This window comes from Leucopleurus acutus (assembly GCF_964270905.1).
Source record: "Leucopleurus acutus genome assembly, chromosome: 10".
Taxonomy (NCBI): Eukaryota; Metazoa; Chordata; class Mammalia; order Artiodactyla; family Delphinidae; genus Leucopleurus; species Leucopleurus acutus.
In genome coordinates, this window is record NC_139153.1 from 74,675,056 (window position 1) to 74,695,051 (window position 19,996).

The 19,996-nt window shown below is 35.2% G+C and overlaps 1 protein-coding gene across 1 annotated transcript in view; it reads right to left on the minus strand.

The window, feature by feature from the left end:
• SUPT3H (SPT3 homolog, SAGA and STAGA complex component) overlaps positions 1-19,996 on the minus strand; it is a 423,577-nt gene that overhangs the window by 188,848 nt on the left and 214,733 nt on the right. Inside the window, exon 3 of the mRNA XM_082847752.1 lies at positions 11,469-11,553. Coding sequence (XP_082703878.1) covers positions 11,469-11,553 — 85 coding nt within the window. The remainder of the gene's footprint in view (positions 1-11,468; positions 11,554-19,996) is intronic.

The window sequence follows — 19,996 nt, forward strand, 5'->3', positions numbered from 1 at the left end:
GTGAGAAGTAGAAGTAGGAGAAATCAAGACAGAACTGTATATAGTGTGACATTCAAAGCCAGGAAAGTGGCCCCAGAAATACATACAGCATATGATTCTTCAAGCTCTCTTCTGGCTCTTTAGTGTCTTTGCCCTTAACACTGTGTCACTTCAATTGTATAGTTTTCTGATTAGAATTTTGGCTGACATTAATTAAATCATGTTTTCATCAACAGTGTTGATGAGTGCTAAGCCATTTATGTACATCATCTTACATAATGCCTACGAGGTAGGTAAATTCCTACAGATGAGTAAACCAGGACTCAAAGGGATTAAGAAGTAATGCTCAATAATGCATAACTAGCAAGTTATGAAGGAAGCCAAAATTCAAACCCAGGGATGTCTGTCTCCAAAAGCTTTCCACTCTACCAACATTTCCCAGCTGAAGGTTCAAAAGCTCTTGTGGGTTTTGCAAAAGTAACCAGGAGAGTCACATTTAGAACAATGACTAGTAAGTGAGAATATGCCAAATTGGTACATCTAAATGTACTCAGAACTCAGAACTTCTACCTGTTTTTTACTCAAACACTGATGTCCGTCATAATGGATTTGATTGATATATTGTTTTGAATTTGTTTATTCTTACAGATACAGGATTTAATTTACAGCCATAGTGGATTACTGTTTACAGATGGCAAATGCAGTTCAGAAACCTGTCACCATCCAACTCAGAGGTAGTAATATCTCTCGCCTAAATACTTCAACATCCTTCTTCAAACAGACCTCTCTGGAAGTGGCATCTTGAGTCTTTCACTACCTTATATAAAACAGCCAGGTTATTTTATTTACTTTCCTGACTGTGCCACTTTCTAAAATCTTCAATATCCCCAGCAATCTATAGAATTACATAAAAATTCCTCAGTTTGAAATTCAATGACCTTGAATATCTAGTCCCAACCTTCTTTTTCATCCCTTTCTACAGAATACATTTAAGAAACAATTATATTCCAGTGGGAAATCCACATGGCTTGATCAAGGTGATTTCATATAAACCAATGGCTAAATTTGATTTCTTGACATAAAATGCAAGCTCTGGGCAATTTATATGATATTTAAAAATAGGAATTCTACTCCTGACAACATCTAAAACTTTTCTTCTTGAAGCCAATGACCAACGCAAGCAGCAAATGGTAAATTTCCAGAAAAGTTCACAATATCTTAAGTATCTTTTTTGAGTATGCTTTAATCTCTTCTTTCTTAACATTTAATTACCTTTGTCCAGAGATCTATCAAATGATGCCTACTTTAATGTTATAAAATTATTCATTATGCCCAGAATGTTTTGCTGGCTATTACGACCATTTCTCACATTGAAGAATGTTACTTTTTCTCTTTACAGACTTAAAATACAGTTTATCTTTATAAGATACTTGATATTGAATTTGTATTTTCCACATCAAAAGAAGGTTCTACTTACTTTTCTTGGGGCTTCTCTTTTCTAACTATTTTTTTTTGTTCACTATTCTCCATAAACCCTCTGCAAAATATGAATCTATTCTGAAATCAATACTTTCACTACAGAGAACCACAGAATACTCAAAAGTAGAAGGGACCTTAGAGATACACAGTAAATTCAGTCAGTAAGTACCAGAATAAAAGAATCAGAATTTTTCATCCTAAAGACTCCTCAAACTCTCTGAAAAAGAAACTACTTGAATTTCACATCTCCTATTTTATAAACTGTGCAACTTTTGCCAAATTGCTTAATCTTTCTGTTCTACAGTTTCCACACCTACAAAATATTTTCTAACTATCCAGGTTTATCGCAAATATTAAGTAAAATGTTTATTATAAGAGATGTCATTCTCAAAGTATGCATAATTGAAAGTTTAAAAAGAAAATATACTTTTAAAAATTTCTTAAGGACATTACTAAATCAAGGAATCTTTATACAAAGTTTTAGGGGAAAAAGTTTTTTGATCTTTTAAGAAATATATGCTATTATTATATATAACTAAATTTCCAGATTAAAAAAAAATAAACTATTATTGAGAGACATCTTTCTAAGTGTATCACATACTATCTTTACTATCAAAGAGTATCCTGAATGTATCAATTTTTTCTAATTGTTTCAAGCCTTCAAAATGAATATCAATCAATATACTGGTTGTATATAAGAGTGATGGTCTCTACAACCAAAGAAATGTATTAGGAGACGTTAGGTATTTAAAGGCATATTTTCTGGAATATAATTTATAAATTGTACTCCTAGACCAATGAGATACCTATAATTTTGTGTAGTTGTGTTTTTTAGCAATCATTTCCCTCTTAGCTCCTACACTCTCCCAACTTCTTGCTGCTTCTTATCAGCACCTGCCTCCACACCATTCTCCTGCATCTACTCTACTGTGAAAAAGAAAAATATATAAACTTTTAGATTAAACCCACTCTGAGTAATGAGCATGATTACAGTAGTGTCTATTGCCTTTCTGTCGCTTACTGTCAGATTCTTAGCTGGATTAGAAGTGCAAAGTCAGTAAGACTCTACTAATAATAAAACATTACTTTCAAAGTTAGTCTCAAAACATTCTTAACATGTTCTCTTAAGCCTTTTCTAACTGACACATTTATTTGATGGACCTTATTGCTCTTTCCATTCACTTTAAAAATCTGAAGTCAATTTTATATCAGTCTTCAAACATAAATAATATCTTTTGAATTTCAGATTATCTATATCACTTAGAATTTCAGAACCACTTACTCTAGAGAAGTATCTAAGGAGAGTTAGTGCATTCTTAGGAAACAATGTGATTTATAAATTCATCGAGAGATATAAAAATGACTAGAACGTTTGAAATTATAAGCATAAACAAATGGTTCCCTATCACAGTCAGTAAAATAAAACCCCTAATAAAACATCAGGATGAATGTGAATATCTGAAGGGATGAAAAACATACTTAAAAAAAAACTGTTACATATTCTTCAAGTGTAGACTAATATATAATACTTGGATCTGGGAAATAAATAAAGCTGTCTAATGATATCTATATAACACATAAGGCCATGTCAAATTGGGTTAAACTACGTTAGAAAGCTACATAGAAATAATAGCTGTTATTTTTTTAAACCTGGAAAATGGCCTATGTATCTACAATAAAATAATATATAAAAAATGTTTAGGAGACTGGTTGGCACATAGTAGATATGAACTAATTTTTATTTCCTTCTTCTCTACATAATCTCCACACTAATCAAGAGAAACAGCATCTCTCGGAAAAGAAGATATAGGGCTATGAATAAATAAAAGACTTTCAAAGACCTTGGAAAAGGTACTGAAGAACAGGAGTCTGAAAACAAGTCTCTTGGTTCAGATACAGAACAGAACACAAAATGTGATGAAGGAGAATACAGTAGGTTGGGAGATACTTGCCAAAGTAAAAGGCATTAGAAGAACAAACAGATAGGGGAGGAGAAACTCAGTGCCTGCTAATCCACATGGGAGGTTAGATAGTTACTCCTCACACATATTAAGTTTATTCTTTACTAGTTTTCATAAAGATTATGAGAATAACTTTGACAACCAATTCATATACACAGAATTCAACAGATCGCATGGTTTACTACTTGGCTGATAAATTCATATAGTGAAAACCCAGTATGACTTTTAAGTAGAATGGTAGATAATTATATTCTGTGTATAAAACAAAGTGATTTTTCTGATATTTAACTGTGAGTAAATAGAGAAATAAAAGTAGCTATACAGCCATCAAAAATTATATTATTTTTTGAACTGCAAAAATGGGTATTATCAAAAGCATATTATTGACAGCATATAATATCAATTCAGTCACACAATTTCCAGTTGGCACAAATCTGTACCTATTTTAATTAACTGATGCAACTCAGTCTGCAGAGAGGGTATTTTATGAATGGTCTGCATGTCTTTGGTAAATCTGAAATTCTTGGAAACTACACATTAGGCATTTAATAGGAGCTGCAGCCAGAACTGAGTTTCAGCACAGGTCAGAAATCCAAACTTGGCATAGGATCCAAGTAGCCAGCAGAGCTTAGCTTAAGTTAGGTAACAGGATACTAGCTGACCGGCAGCAATAAATGAAGAACACTAAAGGAAAAGCCTTGACACACATGGAAAGGAGGGAAGACACTGTTCTATACCTCTGCTAAGAAAACCATGTATAATAATATGAAACAGTGCTTTTAAGTTACTTGGAACTATAAACAATTTGTACTCTGAGATTCTCTTACCTTGAAGAGTTGAACAATTGACTATTAGTAGAATATACTACAGGAAGAAAAAGAAGACATGCTGAGAGTTGGGAAAGGACTGGAAATTCTTTCCTGGTTGGTCCTCTAGGTTATGCCTGTAGCAAATTACCCAGGAGAATTGGCGGGGAAAACGTAGCTAAAGAGGCGATCTACTTAGAATATGCCCATTTTGTGTCACAGATTAAAAACTAAATATCTGCCATCTGCAATACAAACATTATTTCTTAAAAAAGAGAAGATACAATACTATTTCTTGAGGTATGAGGTAGTAATGTGAGGGAAAATCCAGCTAAGTAACAGAAAATATTAAGAGCAATCGATCAGAAACAAGTGCCATTCAAAGCAATTAGTAAATTTTCCACAATACACTCTTTAAAAAGAAGCAGAAAAGAAGGAAAGGAATCACTTTTCAAGACATACAGTGTTCTACACTTTGAACAATGCTGTGTGTGTATATGTGTGCACATGTGTGTGTATATTCCACAAAGCAGGTGTGCTTTCAGTCTGTTTATGCTAAATATGTGGTACTTCATTTACTCTACAGTAGAAACAGACAAATAAGCCAAGAATTTTTTCCCAGACGGTATTTGTGAATTTCTCTGTCCCATCCATGTAAACACAGAGTGGTGTGTTCCGGTTTGCTGAGTTACATATCCACGCTCTGACTTAGTACAAAGTCTGAATGTTTAGTCAGCTAAAAGACTGTTTCCATTCTGTGATTCATTAGGTCCCCATGGTACCTCTACTTCCTTTACTTTATGCAATCACAAATTATATTAGTTTGTCCTATTTTTATAACCCTTATAACTGAAGTTCTGCACAGGAAATTCTATTGCTATTTTAAAACATATTCATAAACCATTACTGAGGTGACATAAGTGACAGCCCCACAGAAGTGGTGATGAGGACTGAACATTGCCTTGCATGAGATCCTTCTACCAGGAAGATAAACTGTCGAATTAAAAAGCATTACAAGTAAGTGGGGTGGAGGAAGGGATGACTCAGTGTATGCTAATCCAGATGGGAGACTTAAGCAATCACTTTTGACACATATAAATATGTTATTAATTTTCATAACTAAAGACTATTAGAATAACCCTGAGAAAGTGGTTCTGATGTGAAAACAGTACAACAAATTGAGGAGCTTACTAGTTGCCCGGTAGATTATATAGTGAAAATCCAATATGTGCTGAAATGGAATGGTAGATAGTTACACTTCGTGCATACAATGACGAGGGTCCTCTGATATTTAATTTTGAATGAATAAAAAAATGAAAGCAGCTATATAGCCATCAGATGTCATGACAGTTTTGGAACTTGAAAGGATATTATTATTGACAGTATCATAATAGCAACTCTATCACACAATTTCAAGTTGGCATAAATCTTTACCTATTTCAAATAGATGTAGCTCACCCTGTGGAGTGCAAGAAGAGGGAAGCTTAGGATATGAAAATGTTTGCATCTTTCTGGAAAATTTGAAAGGGCATTTCAATGGATTTTTTCAATCCAATTCTAATCTAAATCATGCCATTAAATAGCCCTGTTATCTTAGAATTAATCACGCTAGTAACCATTTACTACTACTAACTTAGAGAAAGGGTACTATGCCTCAGAAACTTCACTAAGTCTTTAATATACAATATATCTAATTTTTATGACCCTCTATAACCACTGTAAAAAGTAAATATTAGTATTGTTATTTTACAAAATAAGAAAATTAAAAGTTTTGAAAACTCTCTCTAGTGACAACTAATTAGTATTGCACTGAATCATAAAACTGCTGATATTCAACCATTCATGACTTAAAAAAAGGCAATTTCATTTGGTTCAAACTATTATATAACAAATAATTTCTGAAGTATAATTCAACTTTAAAATCCTATGACTTTAATATTCTAACTTGTTCTTGAATAAAGTGAAAAGCTTTATATAGATTTTAAACTATATGTTTTCATGATTTAACATATTCTATAATCTTCATGCAGAACTCCAGTGAAGAACAGTTAACTGGAGCCTGAGCTGGTCACAACCTAGCAAGTGGAACAGAGTAGAGTTAGGTGGAATCACTCAGACTGGAAGGCAGGCCTGGCTGAAGAACTGAGAAAGAATCAGGGGTAGGATGAGAGGACACAGGTCTCAAATGGGAATCATAGGTCCAAGAAACAAGAGACAAAAGATTTAAAGAAAACCTCTTCCCAAATGAAACAACACGCAACCGCTGGCAAAATGATCCAAGAGACTGAAGAATGGATTTTCTTCCCCTTTAAAGTTTTAGATTAAGGTATTAAGGGCCGGCAGTTGAGGAAAGAACGAGTCAACTGAAGTTCTAGCTCACTACCCCAGTACTTAAAGGTGCTTTTTGAACAGGAGACACAGCACCACAGAGGTTGTAAGAGTGGAATCACTTTCTTCCCTTCTAAACAGGCTGTAGCAAGAATCTAAATGCTTTTTATTTCTTCTATAAGTTGTGTATTCCCTTTGATAGTACACCATCAAAGCACTTTGATAGATCACTCTGGCATTAACAGAGCAAAGTCATAGGGGGAAAAAGTATATCACATAAAAACAACCTCCTTATTATATTTGCCTATGAACTTCTGTGACATACATAACACTGTTTCCACAGCTTTTGAGGAAAACTAAAATTCCTTTAAAAAACATCATTTTCTTCCAAAATTAAAAAGTATGTTTTCTTGAAAAATTGAAATTGAAGATGGATATGGGAAATACAGCAACAATATGCTATATAAATCCATTAACACTGAATACTTTCCTGGTTAAGCAAATGAAGCCGGCCTGGTAAAAACCAGGTAGAAGTGGCTCCTGAGCTCAGATTTCCATATTAAAAGACATACCTACGCTGTCAAACATTCCAATTTTAATCTTTCAAGAATAGCCAGAAATCCTAAGTTTTTATGTAAAAGTGATCTAATTTTAAAATGTTGGCAACTAAATTTGTATCTTAATATAGTGCAAGTAAAACCAGATTCTATGCTACATCCATGCATACTCCAAGAGTTTTTTACCTCTATTCTGATGCTTACTTTCCTCAATTAAATTTAATAAATATATTAAATATATTTATTTGAATCCTATGAAAGATTTAACATATATTTTTATATAGACATGTATATACAAAAACAAGAATTCCAGGCTAGATACCTCTTGTCAAAATCCCCATCTCTCCCTGTGAATATCAGCATTACCAGTTACCATCAAGTTTAAAAATTAATTTATTTAAAAAAAATTTTTAATTCAATTTATTTAAACTAAAAAACAGTTCATCCCACTCCACCCCCTGCCTCTGGCAACCACCAATCTGTTTCTCTGTTTCTATGAAGTTGATTTGTTTTTCTTTTAGATTCCACATATAAAAGGGCTCATATGGTATTTGTCTTTCTATGTCTGTCTTACTTCACTTGGCATAATATCCTTGAGGTCCACTCACGGCATTGCAAATGGCAATGTTTCATTATTTCTTATGGCTCAGTAATATTCCACTGCATAGTCATACCACAATCTCTTTACCCATTCATCCAGAGATGGATACTTAGGTTGTTTCCATATCTTGGCTACTACAAATAATGCTGCCACGAACATGGGCATGCATACATCTTTTTGAGTTAGTATTTTCATTTCTTTGGATAAATACCCAGAATTGGACTTGCTGGATGATATGGTAGTTCTGTCTTTAATTTTCTGAGAAACCTCCATACTGCTTTCCATAGTGGCTGCACAAATGCACAATCCAACAACGCACAAGGGCTCCCTTACTCCACATCCTCACCATCACTTGCTATTTTTAGTCTTTTTGGTGACAATCATTCTGACAAGTGTGAGGTGATATCTCATTTGGTTTTGATTTGCATTTCCCTGATGGCTAACGATGGTGAGCATCTTTTCAGGTACATGTTGGCCAGCTGTCTGTCTTCTTTGGAAAAGTGTCTATTGAGATCGTCTGCCCATTTATTAATTGTTTATTTTTTGCTATTGAGTTGTATGACTTCTTCATATATTTTGAATATTAGCCCCTTATCAGATATATGATTTGCAGACATTTTCCTCCATTCAGTAGGTTACCTTTTCATTTTGTTGATGGTTTCCTTTGCTGTGCACAAGCTTTCTAGTTTGATGTAGTCTCACTGTTTATTTTTGCTTTTGTTTTTGGGGTCAGATTCAAAAAATCATCGCCAAGACCTATGTCAAGGAGCTTAGTGCTTATGTTTTCTTCTAGGCATTTCATGGTTGTAGGCCTTACATTTAAGTCTTTAATCCATTTTGAGTTAATTTTTGTGTACAGTGTAAAAGAGCATCTAGTTTTATTCTTTTGCATGTGGCTCTCCAATTTTGACTGCTTTCTCATAAATTAATTGACCATATATGTGGGTTATTTCAGGGCTCTTATTCTGTTCCACTGATCTATGTGTATGTTTTAGGCCAACACTTGTTAGAATGGCTATTATGAAAAAGACGTGAGATAACAAGTGCTGGTGAGGATGTAGAGAAAAGGGAATCCAGTACTTTAAAACTGTTGTGCTATTTCCTTCTAGTCTCCATATTTTCATGAAAATTCTGCTGTCTTTCAAATCATTGTTCCCCTATGGTAATAAATCTGGGTGCTTTTAAAATTTATATTATGCCGTTCATAGTCAGCAGTTTGAACATGCATTTCTTTGGGCTCATCCTTTTTGGAGTTTGCTCAGCTTCTTAAATCTATAGATTTATGTATTTTAGTAAATTCCAGACGTTTTCAGCCATTATGTAATTATACAGAAAGCCTATTTGCAATAGCAAATAAGAAGGTTAAATACTTAGGAATATATCTAACAAGAAATACGTGAAGCCTATAAAAAGAAATGTTAAAACACTCATGTAAGACACAAAAATAGTCTTGAAAAAATGTAGACATTCCTTTTTCATAGGCTGACTCAACATTAAGATGCAGTTCTCTTTAAATTGATTTATAAATTCACACAATCCCCATAAAAATACCAGCAAGTTATTTTATGGAGCTAGAAAATTCAATACTAATGTTCACATGGAAAAATAAACATAGAAGAATAATCAGGAACACACTGAGAAAAATTAGAAGGGGCGTCTAGCTGTAACAATCTTTAAGATATACCATAAAACCAATATAATTTAAAATGTTGTATTAGCACATGCGTAGACAAATAAACCATTGGTATAGAATATAAAATCAGAAATAGACCCCAATACATATGCTAATTTAGTAATGATAAAGGAGGCATCTCAAATCATTAGGGAAAGTAGATACTTTTTAATAAATGATGGTGGTATAACTGGGTAGTCATTTGGAAAAATCTATAGTTAGATCCATATCTCACACAATAACAAGAATAAACCACAAATGGTTAGGAATCTAAATGTTAAAAATGAAACCATACAGGTACTAGAAAACAATATGGATGAACTCTTTAAACTCAGTATAAGAAAAGTGTTCCTAACTATAACTCAATATCCAAAGGAAATAAAAGATTGATGCATTTGACTACATTAAAATAAAAATACTTGTATACCTCCCCAAAGCTCATAAAAACAAAGTCAAAAGATAACTGTAACTGACACAGAAGAAGAATATATTTGTATCATATGCCACAAACAAAGGACTGATATACCTAATATTTATGAGACACAGGACCAAAAACTTGATAGAAAAATGAGGAAAGGACATGAAAGCGTTCCTAGTGGCCAACACTGAAACAACTTGAGAAATAAAAATAAATAATAATATTACTGCATAATGAACAAAAGAATAAAATTTAAATACACATTAGTCCATACATACGTACATTAAAAATTTAATAAATAAATGGTGATAAAGAATAGCTATTTCTTTCAGAATAACTGCAATTAAAAGATAAAAGGAAAGAAGAAAATAGAAAATCATTACTATGCAAATACCACAGTAATAACGGTCTCAGACTACACCCACTGATGAATGTTAAAATTAATAGGCAAAATTTTTCAGAGAAACAGTATTTGCATAGTAACAAAATATCTCCCACAAGACATTTATTAACAACAAAATGAAAAGAAAAAAAAAACTTCACTATAGTGGAAAAAGTCAACATATACCACTTTACCCAAGTTATCAAGGTTAATTTAAGATCACAAACAACACATCAACAACATGAACCCACTGATATGATACAGTGAGAAAAGCCCATCACTTCTGTGGTATTCTTGACAAAAAGGCATAGCCACGTTCTAACCATAAGAAAACATCAGACCAATTGACAAAGAAGAGCATCCTACAGAATTATTGTCTAGTACTTTTCAAAAATGTCAAGGTCATGAAAGACTTTAAAGAAAGACTGAGGAACTATCACAGATAGAAGACCACAAAGACATGACAGCTCACTACAGTGTGTTATCCTGGATTAGCTCCTGGAACAGAAAAGGGACACTAATGGGAAAACTGATGAAATTCATATAAGGTTGGTAATATTATTAACAGTATTGTACCAATGTTATTCCTGGTTTTGATAATTGTACTATGGTTATGCAAGATGTTAACATAGGAATGTGAATTGTTTCTGAGAATTCTCTGTAATATTTGTGCAATTCTCTTTCCAGACATCTAAAATTCAGAATAAAAGTTTTTTAAAAAGTTCTGAAAAAACTATACTGATATAATGATAAAAAACAGATCAGTGGGGCTTCCCTGGCGGCGCAGTGGTTGAGAGTCCACCTGCCGATGCAGGGGACATGGGTTCATGCCTGGGTCCGGGAGAATCCCACATGCCGCAGAGCGGCTGGGCCCGTGAGCCATGGCCACTCAGCCTGTGCGTCTGGAGCCTGTGCTCCGCAACGGGAGAGGCCACAACAGTGAGAGGCCCGCATACCGCAAAAAACAAAAAACAAAAAAAACAGATCAGTGTTATCCGAGGTCAGGAGTGGGAGAAAAGACTGATCACACAGGGTTACAAAGGGATGTTTTTGGATGATGGAAATATTTCTATATAATGATTGCGTTGCTAGTCACATGACAATATTCATCTGTCAAAAGTCATGCACTGGTGAAATTTTGTTACATGAAAATTATACTTTAATACAGCTGACAAAAAAAGAATTCCAAATGTAAAAAAAAAAATTCTTAAAAATATCTTGGGTTGTGATGCCAATATAAGTGGAATGCAGAGAAGAGATACCAAATAAGATTATATGCTCTTACCAGGTTAATTAACTGAGTGTGTACTACATCTTCTACCAAAACTGCTGTTTCATGAAGAGGCCTCCTAGAATCACCTAGAGAAAACCTGCAAAGAAAATCAAACATACCAATATTAAGGACTGTAAAACTAAGAAAGGCAAAAGTGAAATGTATTTATCATGATACTGTTTAATAAAGTACAAATTGTCCTCTCAAATGACAGAGTACGTATACAATTTTCTATGGACAAAGAATTGCATCTTTCCTACATAAGCTGAAACTTCCAGAGAAAAGTGCAGTGTCATCAATGTTATTTCTTGACTTGTGTAGGCATTTTTGAGGGCATTTACTATTTCAAAATGCAAAATTTTAAAGACAACCACTTCATAATATTGGCAACCAGAAAACTGTTACCATATCCAAATAACCAATACAGCTGGCCCTTCATATCTTCAGGTTCTGCAGGTTCCTCGGATTCAACCAACCACCAATTGAAAATATTCGAAATAAAAAAAAAATCCACAAAGTTCTGAATAGCAAAACTTGATTTTGCCACGTGGTGGCAACAATTCACATATCATTTACATTGTATTTACAATTATTTACATGGCATTTACTTTGTATGAGGTATTATAAGTAATCTAGGGACAATTTAAAGTATATGAAAATTTCCCCAAAGAAGATAAACAGATTGACAATAAACACATGAAAGGATGCTCAACATCACTAATCATTAGAGAAATGCAAATCAAAACTACAATTAGGTATCACCTCACACCGGTCAGAATGGCCATCATCAAAAAATCTACAAACAATAAATGCTGGAGAGGGTGTGGAGAAAAGGGAACCCTCTTGCACTGTTGGTGGGAATGTAAATTGATACAGCCACTATGGAGAACAGTATGGAGGTTCCTTAAAAAACAAAACATAGAACTACCGTATGACCCAGCAATCCCACTGCTGGGCATACACTCTGAGAAAACCATAATTCAAAAAGAGTCATATACCACAATGTTCATTGCAGCCCTATTTACAATAGCCAGGACATGGAAGCAACCTAAGTGTCCATCAACAAATGAATGGATAAAGAAGATGTGGCACAGATATACAATGGAATATTACTCAGCCATAAAAAGAAACGAAATTGAGTTATTTGTAGTGAAGTGGATGGGCCTAGAAACTGTCATGCAGAGTGAAGTAAGTCAGAAAGAGAAAAACAAATACCACATGCTAACACATATATATGGAATCTAAAAGGAAAAGAAAATGGTTATGAAGAACCTAGGGGCAGGATAGGAGTAAAGATGCAGATGTAGAGAATGGATTTGAGGACATGGGGAGGGGGAAGGGTAAGCTGGGACGAAGTGAGAGAGTGCCATGGACACACATACACTACCAAATGTAAAATCGATAGCTAGTGGGAAGCAGCCACATAGCACAGGGAGATCAGCTCCGTGCTTTGTGTCCACCTAGAGGAGTGGGATAGGGAGGGTGGGAGGGAGACGCAAGAGGGAGGAGATATGGGGATATATGTACACATAAAGCTGATTCACTTTGTTATACAGCAGAAACTAACACACCATTGTAAAGCATTATACTCCAATAAAGATGTTAAAAAAAAAAGAAAAAGAGACATGGGATAGTCATAAGTAGATCACTTTCACTGAATTTCCTTGTCCAAGATTCACTTAGAAAGGCAAAGTGGGTTATTTTGAGGGGCATTTGAAGAAAATGCTAAGTTTAACATTACCATGGAAGACTGTGTAAATATTACAAATAATAATTCTGTTTATTAAAGTAAAAAAAAGTATATGGAAAGATGTGCATAGGTTATATAGTAAATGCTATGTCATTTTATATAAGGGACTTGAGCATCTGACGATTTGGGTATCTGCAGGGGGTTCTTAGAACCAATCCCCCTCAGACACTGAGGGACAACTGTACAGTAACACAATAATAGCCACGTAGAAAACTAAAAAAAGCATGTGATGTAATTAAAATGAAAACTGCTAAGAAAAATGCATGTAAGTGGTGTAAACTATTATTTCAAATTATATACAAGCAGATTATCAAGAATGGATGACAAAGCTGATCTTAAAAGTCCTCTTCTCAATTTTCATATTGTGGACTAGGTGGTCCTGGTAAAGAACATTTGAAAATATACAGTAATATATTAAAAACTTATATTTAAAGCATACTTTAACCAGCACTAGAGAGAACAAAACAGAAGTCAGAGAAAATGAGAAAACACAGTTCCACAGGGTAAGAGAGCCCTGGAGCCAAAATTTATTCTGAAAGCATCTACTTCTTTATAGTAGCCTATAGCTTGGATTTCAACCAGCAGAGTTTTCAAGGTATAGGAAAGAACGCTGGGACCTCAAGAGAGGTTTGAGGAAACCACTCTGAAGTTGAGAAAAGCAATGCCCAGATGGTGATACTTTCAGTGTGTGAACTAGGAAAATACCACTCCAAGGAAGGCACTTTGCCTGTCTTAGCCCAGGCTGAGTGAAAGAGAAAGAAAATGTGGTATTGGCACAAACAGACTATAGGAAAAGAACAGAGAGCCTAGTAATAAACATATAATGGTCAACTGATTTTCAATAAGGGTGGCAAGAGCACCCAATCTGGAAAGGACAGTCTTTTCAACAATTGGTGCAGGGAAACAAGATGTCCACATGCAAAAGAATGAAGTTGGACTCTTACCTTGTACCATATATTAAAATAAACTCAAAATAGATCAAAGACCTAAAACTATAAAACTCTTAGAATAAAACAGAAGGGGAGATCTTCATGACTTTGGATTTGGCGAAGGTTTCTTAAGTGTGACACCAAAAGCACAGGCAACAAAAGAAAAAAATAAATTGGACTCCATCAAAATTAAAACCTTTTATAAATCAAAGAACACTATTAAGAGAGAGAAAAGATAACCCACAGAATGGGAAAAAAAATGTTTGAAACTCATATATCAGATAAATAACCAGCATATACAAAGAACGCCCACAACGCAAAAAAAAAAAAAAAACAACAAACAACCCAACTTAAAAATGGGCTATAGACTTTAATAGATATTTCTCCAATGAAAATAAACAAACGGCCAATTTCAAATGAAAAGATGCTCAAAATCATTAGCCATTAGGGAAACGCAAATGAAAGAAAACATGGAGATACCACTTCAAACCCATAAGAATGGCTATTATCAACAAAATGGAAAACAGTAAGTGTTGGCTAGGATATGGAGAAATTGCAAATGCTGTACATTGCTGGTGGGAATGCAAAATGGTGCAGCCACTGTGGAAATGTGCATGATATGTAGACACCACCCGAAACTGAACAGCTGTAGTGTTATAGTCCCCTTCTGGAACATCCCTGAAAGACAGTGGTAAAGGGAAATCCTCCCAGTGCACAGAACTTACAGCAGTGCACTGAGTTGTTTACTTGAAAGAAGAAATAGTTAGATGTGTAATTTTATACTGATTCATGGGCTATGATCAATGAGTGGCTAATGGTAAGGGACATGGAAGGAGTATGTTTGGGAAGTTGGGAAATTTGGGGAAGAGGTAGACAGATGTCTCTAAATAGGCAAAACAACAACAACAACAACGTGAAGACGTCAACTATATTTCAATCTAAAAAAACTAAAAAAAAAGTGAAGATATCTGTGTCTTGTGTGAATGCTCATAGGTGACCTCAGCAAAGGAAGATTTTAACAATCAAGTGGATACCATCAGCTTTTCCCAAATCGCCCCATCATTGCCCAATGGGCTATGAACAAGGTGGCTGTGGTGGGAAGGATGGACTTCCACTCACCAAGGTCACTGCTGAGTGTCCATCTGTCTGTCAGCAGCAGAGATCAACACTGAGTTCCCTATATGGTATCATTCCCCAGGGTGAGCAGTCAGCTACCTGGTAACAGGCTGATGCCATTAGACCACTTCCATCATGGCAGTGGAAGTGTATTATTCCTACTGGAATAGACACTCTGGATATGGAACTGGCATCCCTGCATGCAATGCTTCTGCAAAAATTACCATCTGTGGACTTAGAGAATGCCTAACCACTGTCATAATATTCTATACAGCACTGATTCTGATCAAGAAACTCACTTAACAGCAAGAGAAGGGCTACACTGGGCCCACACTTATGGAATTCACTATTCTTAACATGTTCCCCACCATCATGAAGCAGCTGGTTTGACAGAATGATGAAATGGCCTTTTGAAGACTGAGTTACAGTGCCAGCAAGTTGGCAATACCTTGTAGATCTGGAGCAAGGTTTTCCAGAAGACTATACAGTCTAGAACCAGTATCTAATATGGTGCTGCTTCTCCCATACATAGAATTCACAGGTCTAGGAATCAAAGGATAGAATGGGAGAGGCACCACTCATTATTACTCCTAGAGACCCACTAGCAAAATTGTTGCTTTCCGTTCCCATGGCCTTATGATTTACTGGCCTAGAGGTCTTAATTCCAGAGGGAGGAATGCTTTCACATTTATGCCATTGACACAATTATTCCATTGAAATGCAACTTAAGACTGCAGCTGAGTCACTGTGGATTCCACATGCTTCTGAATCAACAAGCAAAGAAGGAGTTACTGTGTTGGCTGGGGTGAGTGATAGTGACTACCCAGTGGAAAATAGACTGGTACTCCACAGTGGAGGTAAGAAAGAGTATTTCTGGAATATAGGCGATCCCTTAGGATGTCTCATAGTACTACCATGCCCTGTGACTAAGGTCAATGGAAAACTACAACCCAATCCAGGAAGGACTACTAATAGCTCAGATCCTTCAAGAATGAAGTTTTGGGTCACTCCACCAGTTAAAGAATCACAAACAGCTGAGGTGCTTGCTAAAGGCAGGGGAATACAGATTAGGTAGTGGAAGAAGGTAGTTATTAATACCAGCTACAACCATATGACCAGTTACAGAAAGAGGACTGTAACGGTCATGAGTATTCCCTTATTTTGTTATGAATACGTTTGTGCGTGTGTGTGAATGTGAGTGTCAGGGAAATATCTGTTTTCCTTCCCTCTCTTATTCCCTCCTCATGTAACATAAAATGTATTGGCCTTACAGTATTTGTTATTCATTTTATATCATAGTATTTACGCTAGGAACACCAAGGAGAAGTATAAACATCACTCAAGGACTTAACCTCATCTTCTGGGGAAGGGGTTAGCACATTTTCAGTTGTGTGCTGGATAACTATCACGTTAGGCAGAACTATGACCTTGTTATTGTCTTTATTTGGAGACTAAGTATAGTTTAAGGAGATATGGGTGCCCAAATTGATATGGGTATGGTTAATTTTATGGCTCAGTTTGACTGGGCCATGGGGTAGTTAACATTAGTTTGATATGTATTTGCAGGTATTTATGCGTGAGATTAACATTTGAATCCGTAAACTGGGTAAGGCAGATTACCCTCTCCAATGTGGGTGTGCCTCATCCAATCTATTGAAGGCCTGAACAGAACAGGAGGAGGAGTAAGGGAGAATTCACCCTCTGCCTATCTTCAAGCTGGGACATTGGTCTTTGCCTGTCTTTGAACTCATTTTGGGACACCATCAGCTCTACTGCTTCTCAGATTTTCATACTGTAGTTTTACCCTCCCCTCATCACATTTTATGTTGTTGATTTCACAATGTACATCTTTTAGCTTGTATATCATTAACAAAGTATTGTAGTTATGATTATTTTTACTACTTTGGTCTTATAACCTTCATACTAGATGTATAACTGATTTACCCACCATTAAAACATTTGTGTATTCTGAATTTAAGCAGTGGAATTTGTACTTTTATACATTTTACTATTACTGACTAGCATCCTTTCATTTCAGTTCAAAGAAGTCCCTTTAACTTTTCTTATAGGCTAGTCTAGTGCTTATGAACTCCTTCAACTTTCACTTGTCTGGAAAATTCTTTCTCTCTCTTTCAATTCTGAAGGATAACTTTGCTGGGTATACTTTTTTTGGCTGCCAGGAAAGCAAGAGCAAAACATAAATCTATTAGGGCTTCCCTGGTGGCGCAGTGGTTGAGAGTCTGCCTGCCGATGCAGGGGACACGGGTTTGTGCCCCGGTCCGGGAGGATCCCACATGCCGTCGAGTGCCTGGGCCCGTGAGCCATGGCGGCTGAGCCTGCGCGTCCGGAGCCTGTGCTCCACAACAGTGAGAGGCCCGCGTACCACAAAAAACAAACAACAAAAAAAAACCCATAAATCTATTAATATAATTAACTCCATAAAATATGAAAATAGAAAAACTATATGATCATATCAATAGACGTAGGAAAATCACTAAACAACCATTCACGACAAAAATTTTAGCGAAGTACGACTAAAAAGATTTTCTTTAATCTGATGAAGAGAATCTACCGAAAACCATATAGGGAACAACATACTCAGAAGCATTCAAACCTTTTGAAATTCAGACCAATATAAGGATTCCCACTATCACCACTTTTAATCAATAAAATGCTTAAGATTACAGCGACAACATAAGGCAAGAAAAGGTTTAAACTGTATAAGTATTGAAAAGAAAAAACTAAACTGTTCTTATTCACATATAATCTGAGTATCTACACAGAAAACTCAAAATAATGGGGAGACAAATTATTTCAACTAATAAAGGAAGTCAGCAAGTTTTTCAACTATAAGAGCAATCTAAATATCATCAACACAAAGGCAGAACTCATTGAAACAGACAGCAGAGGGGTCATTACCAGGGGCTGGGAGTGGGGGAAACAGGGAGATGATGCTTAAAGGGTACAAACTTCCAGTTAGAAGATGAATAAGTTCTGGAATGTTACATACAGCACAGTGATCACAGTTAACAGTACTATATTATACACTTAAAAGGTGATAAGAGAGTAAGTCATAAATGTTCTCACCGCAACAACGAAATGGTAACTGTGTGACGTGATAAAGGTGTGAGCTAAAGCTATGGTGGTAATCATTTTGTAATAAACAAGTATATCAAATCAACATGTGTACTCCTTAAACTTATACAATATCAATCATATCTCAATAAAGTTGGGGAAAACAGCACACAAAGATAGAAAATGCAATTAAAAATATATAAATTGGCTCTAAACTTTATGTGAGAGAGTCAAGACCCAAGAATAGTCAAGACACTTTTGAAGTACGAAGTAGAAGGAGATTTCCTACAAGACTTATTATAAAGCCATAGTAATTAAGGTAGTGTGCTACTGGTGCAAGGACAAACAAATAAACCAACAGAACAGAAAGAGAATAAAAAGTCCCCATCAGAGAGTAAACTCCACAATGGCAAAAATCTTCCGTTATGTTCACTGACATATTCAATATTTAATTCTTTGGGCTGCCGGAACAAAGTTTCTCTTCCATTATTTTAAGTTAATTTAAATCGCACCAAAGAAGAAGTACAAAGTTATCAAAGGGAAATAATTGACTCAAAGATAAAACAATGAATGCAATTCACATCTCTAGTAAAAAGAATACTTTAAAATACTTCTTATATAAAATGTACAAATAATTACCAAGTTTTACCTCAAGCTTTTATATACTTTTCTATTAAAAATAATCATTAACATAAACATGTAAAGTACTTAAAACCAGCTAAAGATATAAATACGGATGGGATTTTGATTAGTATATTATTTTAATTTTCAGGATTGTTAGTTCTTCAGCTTAAATTTGCATTTTTTCTCATATTACTTCTGCTAAGTTTATTTTCCCAAATGCAGAAAGCTAGATATTGTCTTAATGGTTTCTGGAAAATAGAAATGAAAGCCACTGTACCTAGCCATAGTCACCTCTTTTTGCTCTGCAATGTATATAGTATTTTTAAGTCACTTAAAGACAAAATCCAGGTAATTGGTACTTATACATATCTTTTGATTTCCCCTCCCCCCATTAAACACCTGTCTTATTACTCACTGATGCCTTGACTGATTTGTCTTGGGTCTATTCCCAACCAAAAAGGTCTGATGCTCAAATCCTTCACATACTGCCTAGATGCCTGTAACAACACCAGTACTGCTGGACCAGCTTCCACTAAAGGTCTTTCAGGAAACGTTCCTGAAAAAGTTGTCCCTCCTCTGGTCTTCTGCAGTAGCTTCACTGCTATAACACACAAGACTCTATTTTAGTTATCATGTAACTTTGATAACTATGGTCACAACAAGTAAGTCCAGAGCATTCTTGCTGGACTCTACTTAATCAAGACAGTGGCACAGCTACTTATACCCTATCCTCTCACCCAAACAGGATTGGTTTTATTCAATTCCAGGATCAAATGTTTCAGTGATCACTAGGGCAGCTGACTCTGCAATTCCCTTGTCAAGTGCATAATGAAAGTATGAAATAAGCAAGACTATTCATGAGGTGAAGTTATACTTCTTATTCTGTACACTTAGAAGAGGATGTATGCTGAACGAAACCATGGGATACTGTTCCAAAAATTCTGCTGAACTTACCACTAAGCCTTTCAGTATTTTTGGGTGCTATGTGTAAGCCTAACAGTCTAAAATTGGGAGATAGCCTTTACATAGACATCTGTTAAAGTAAA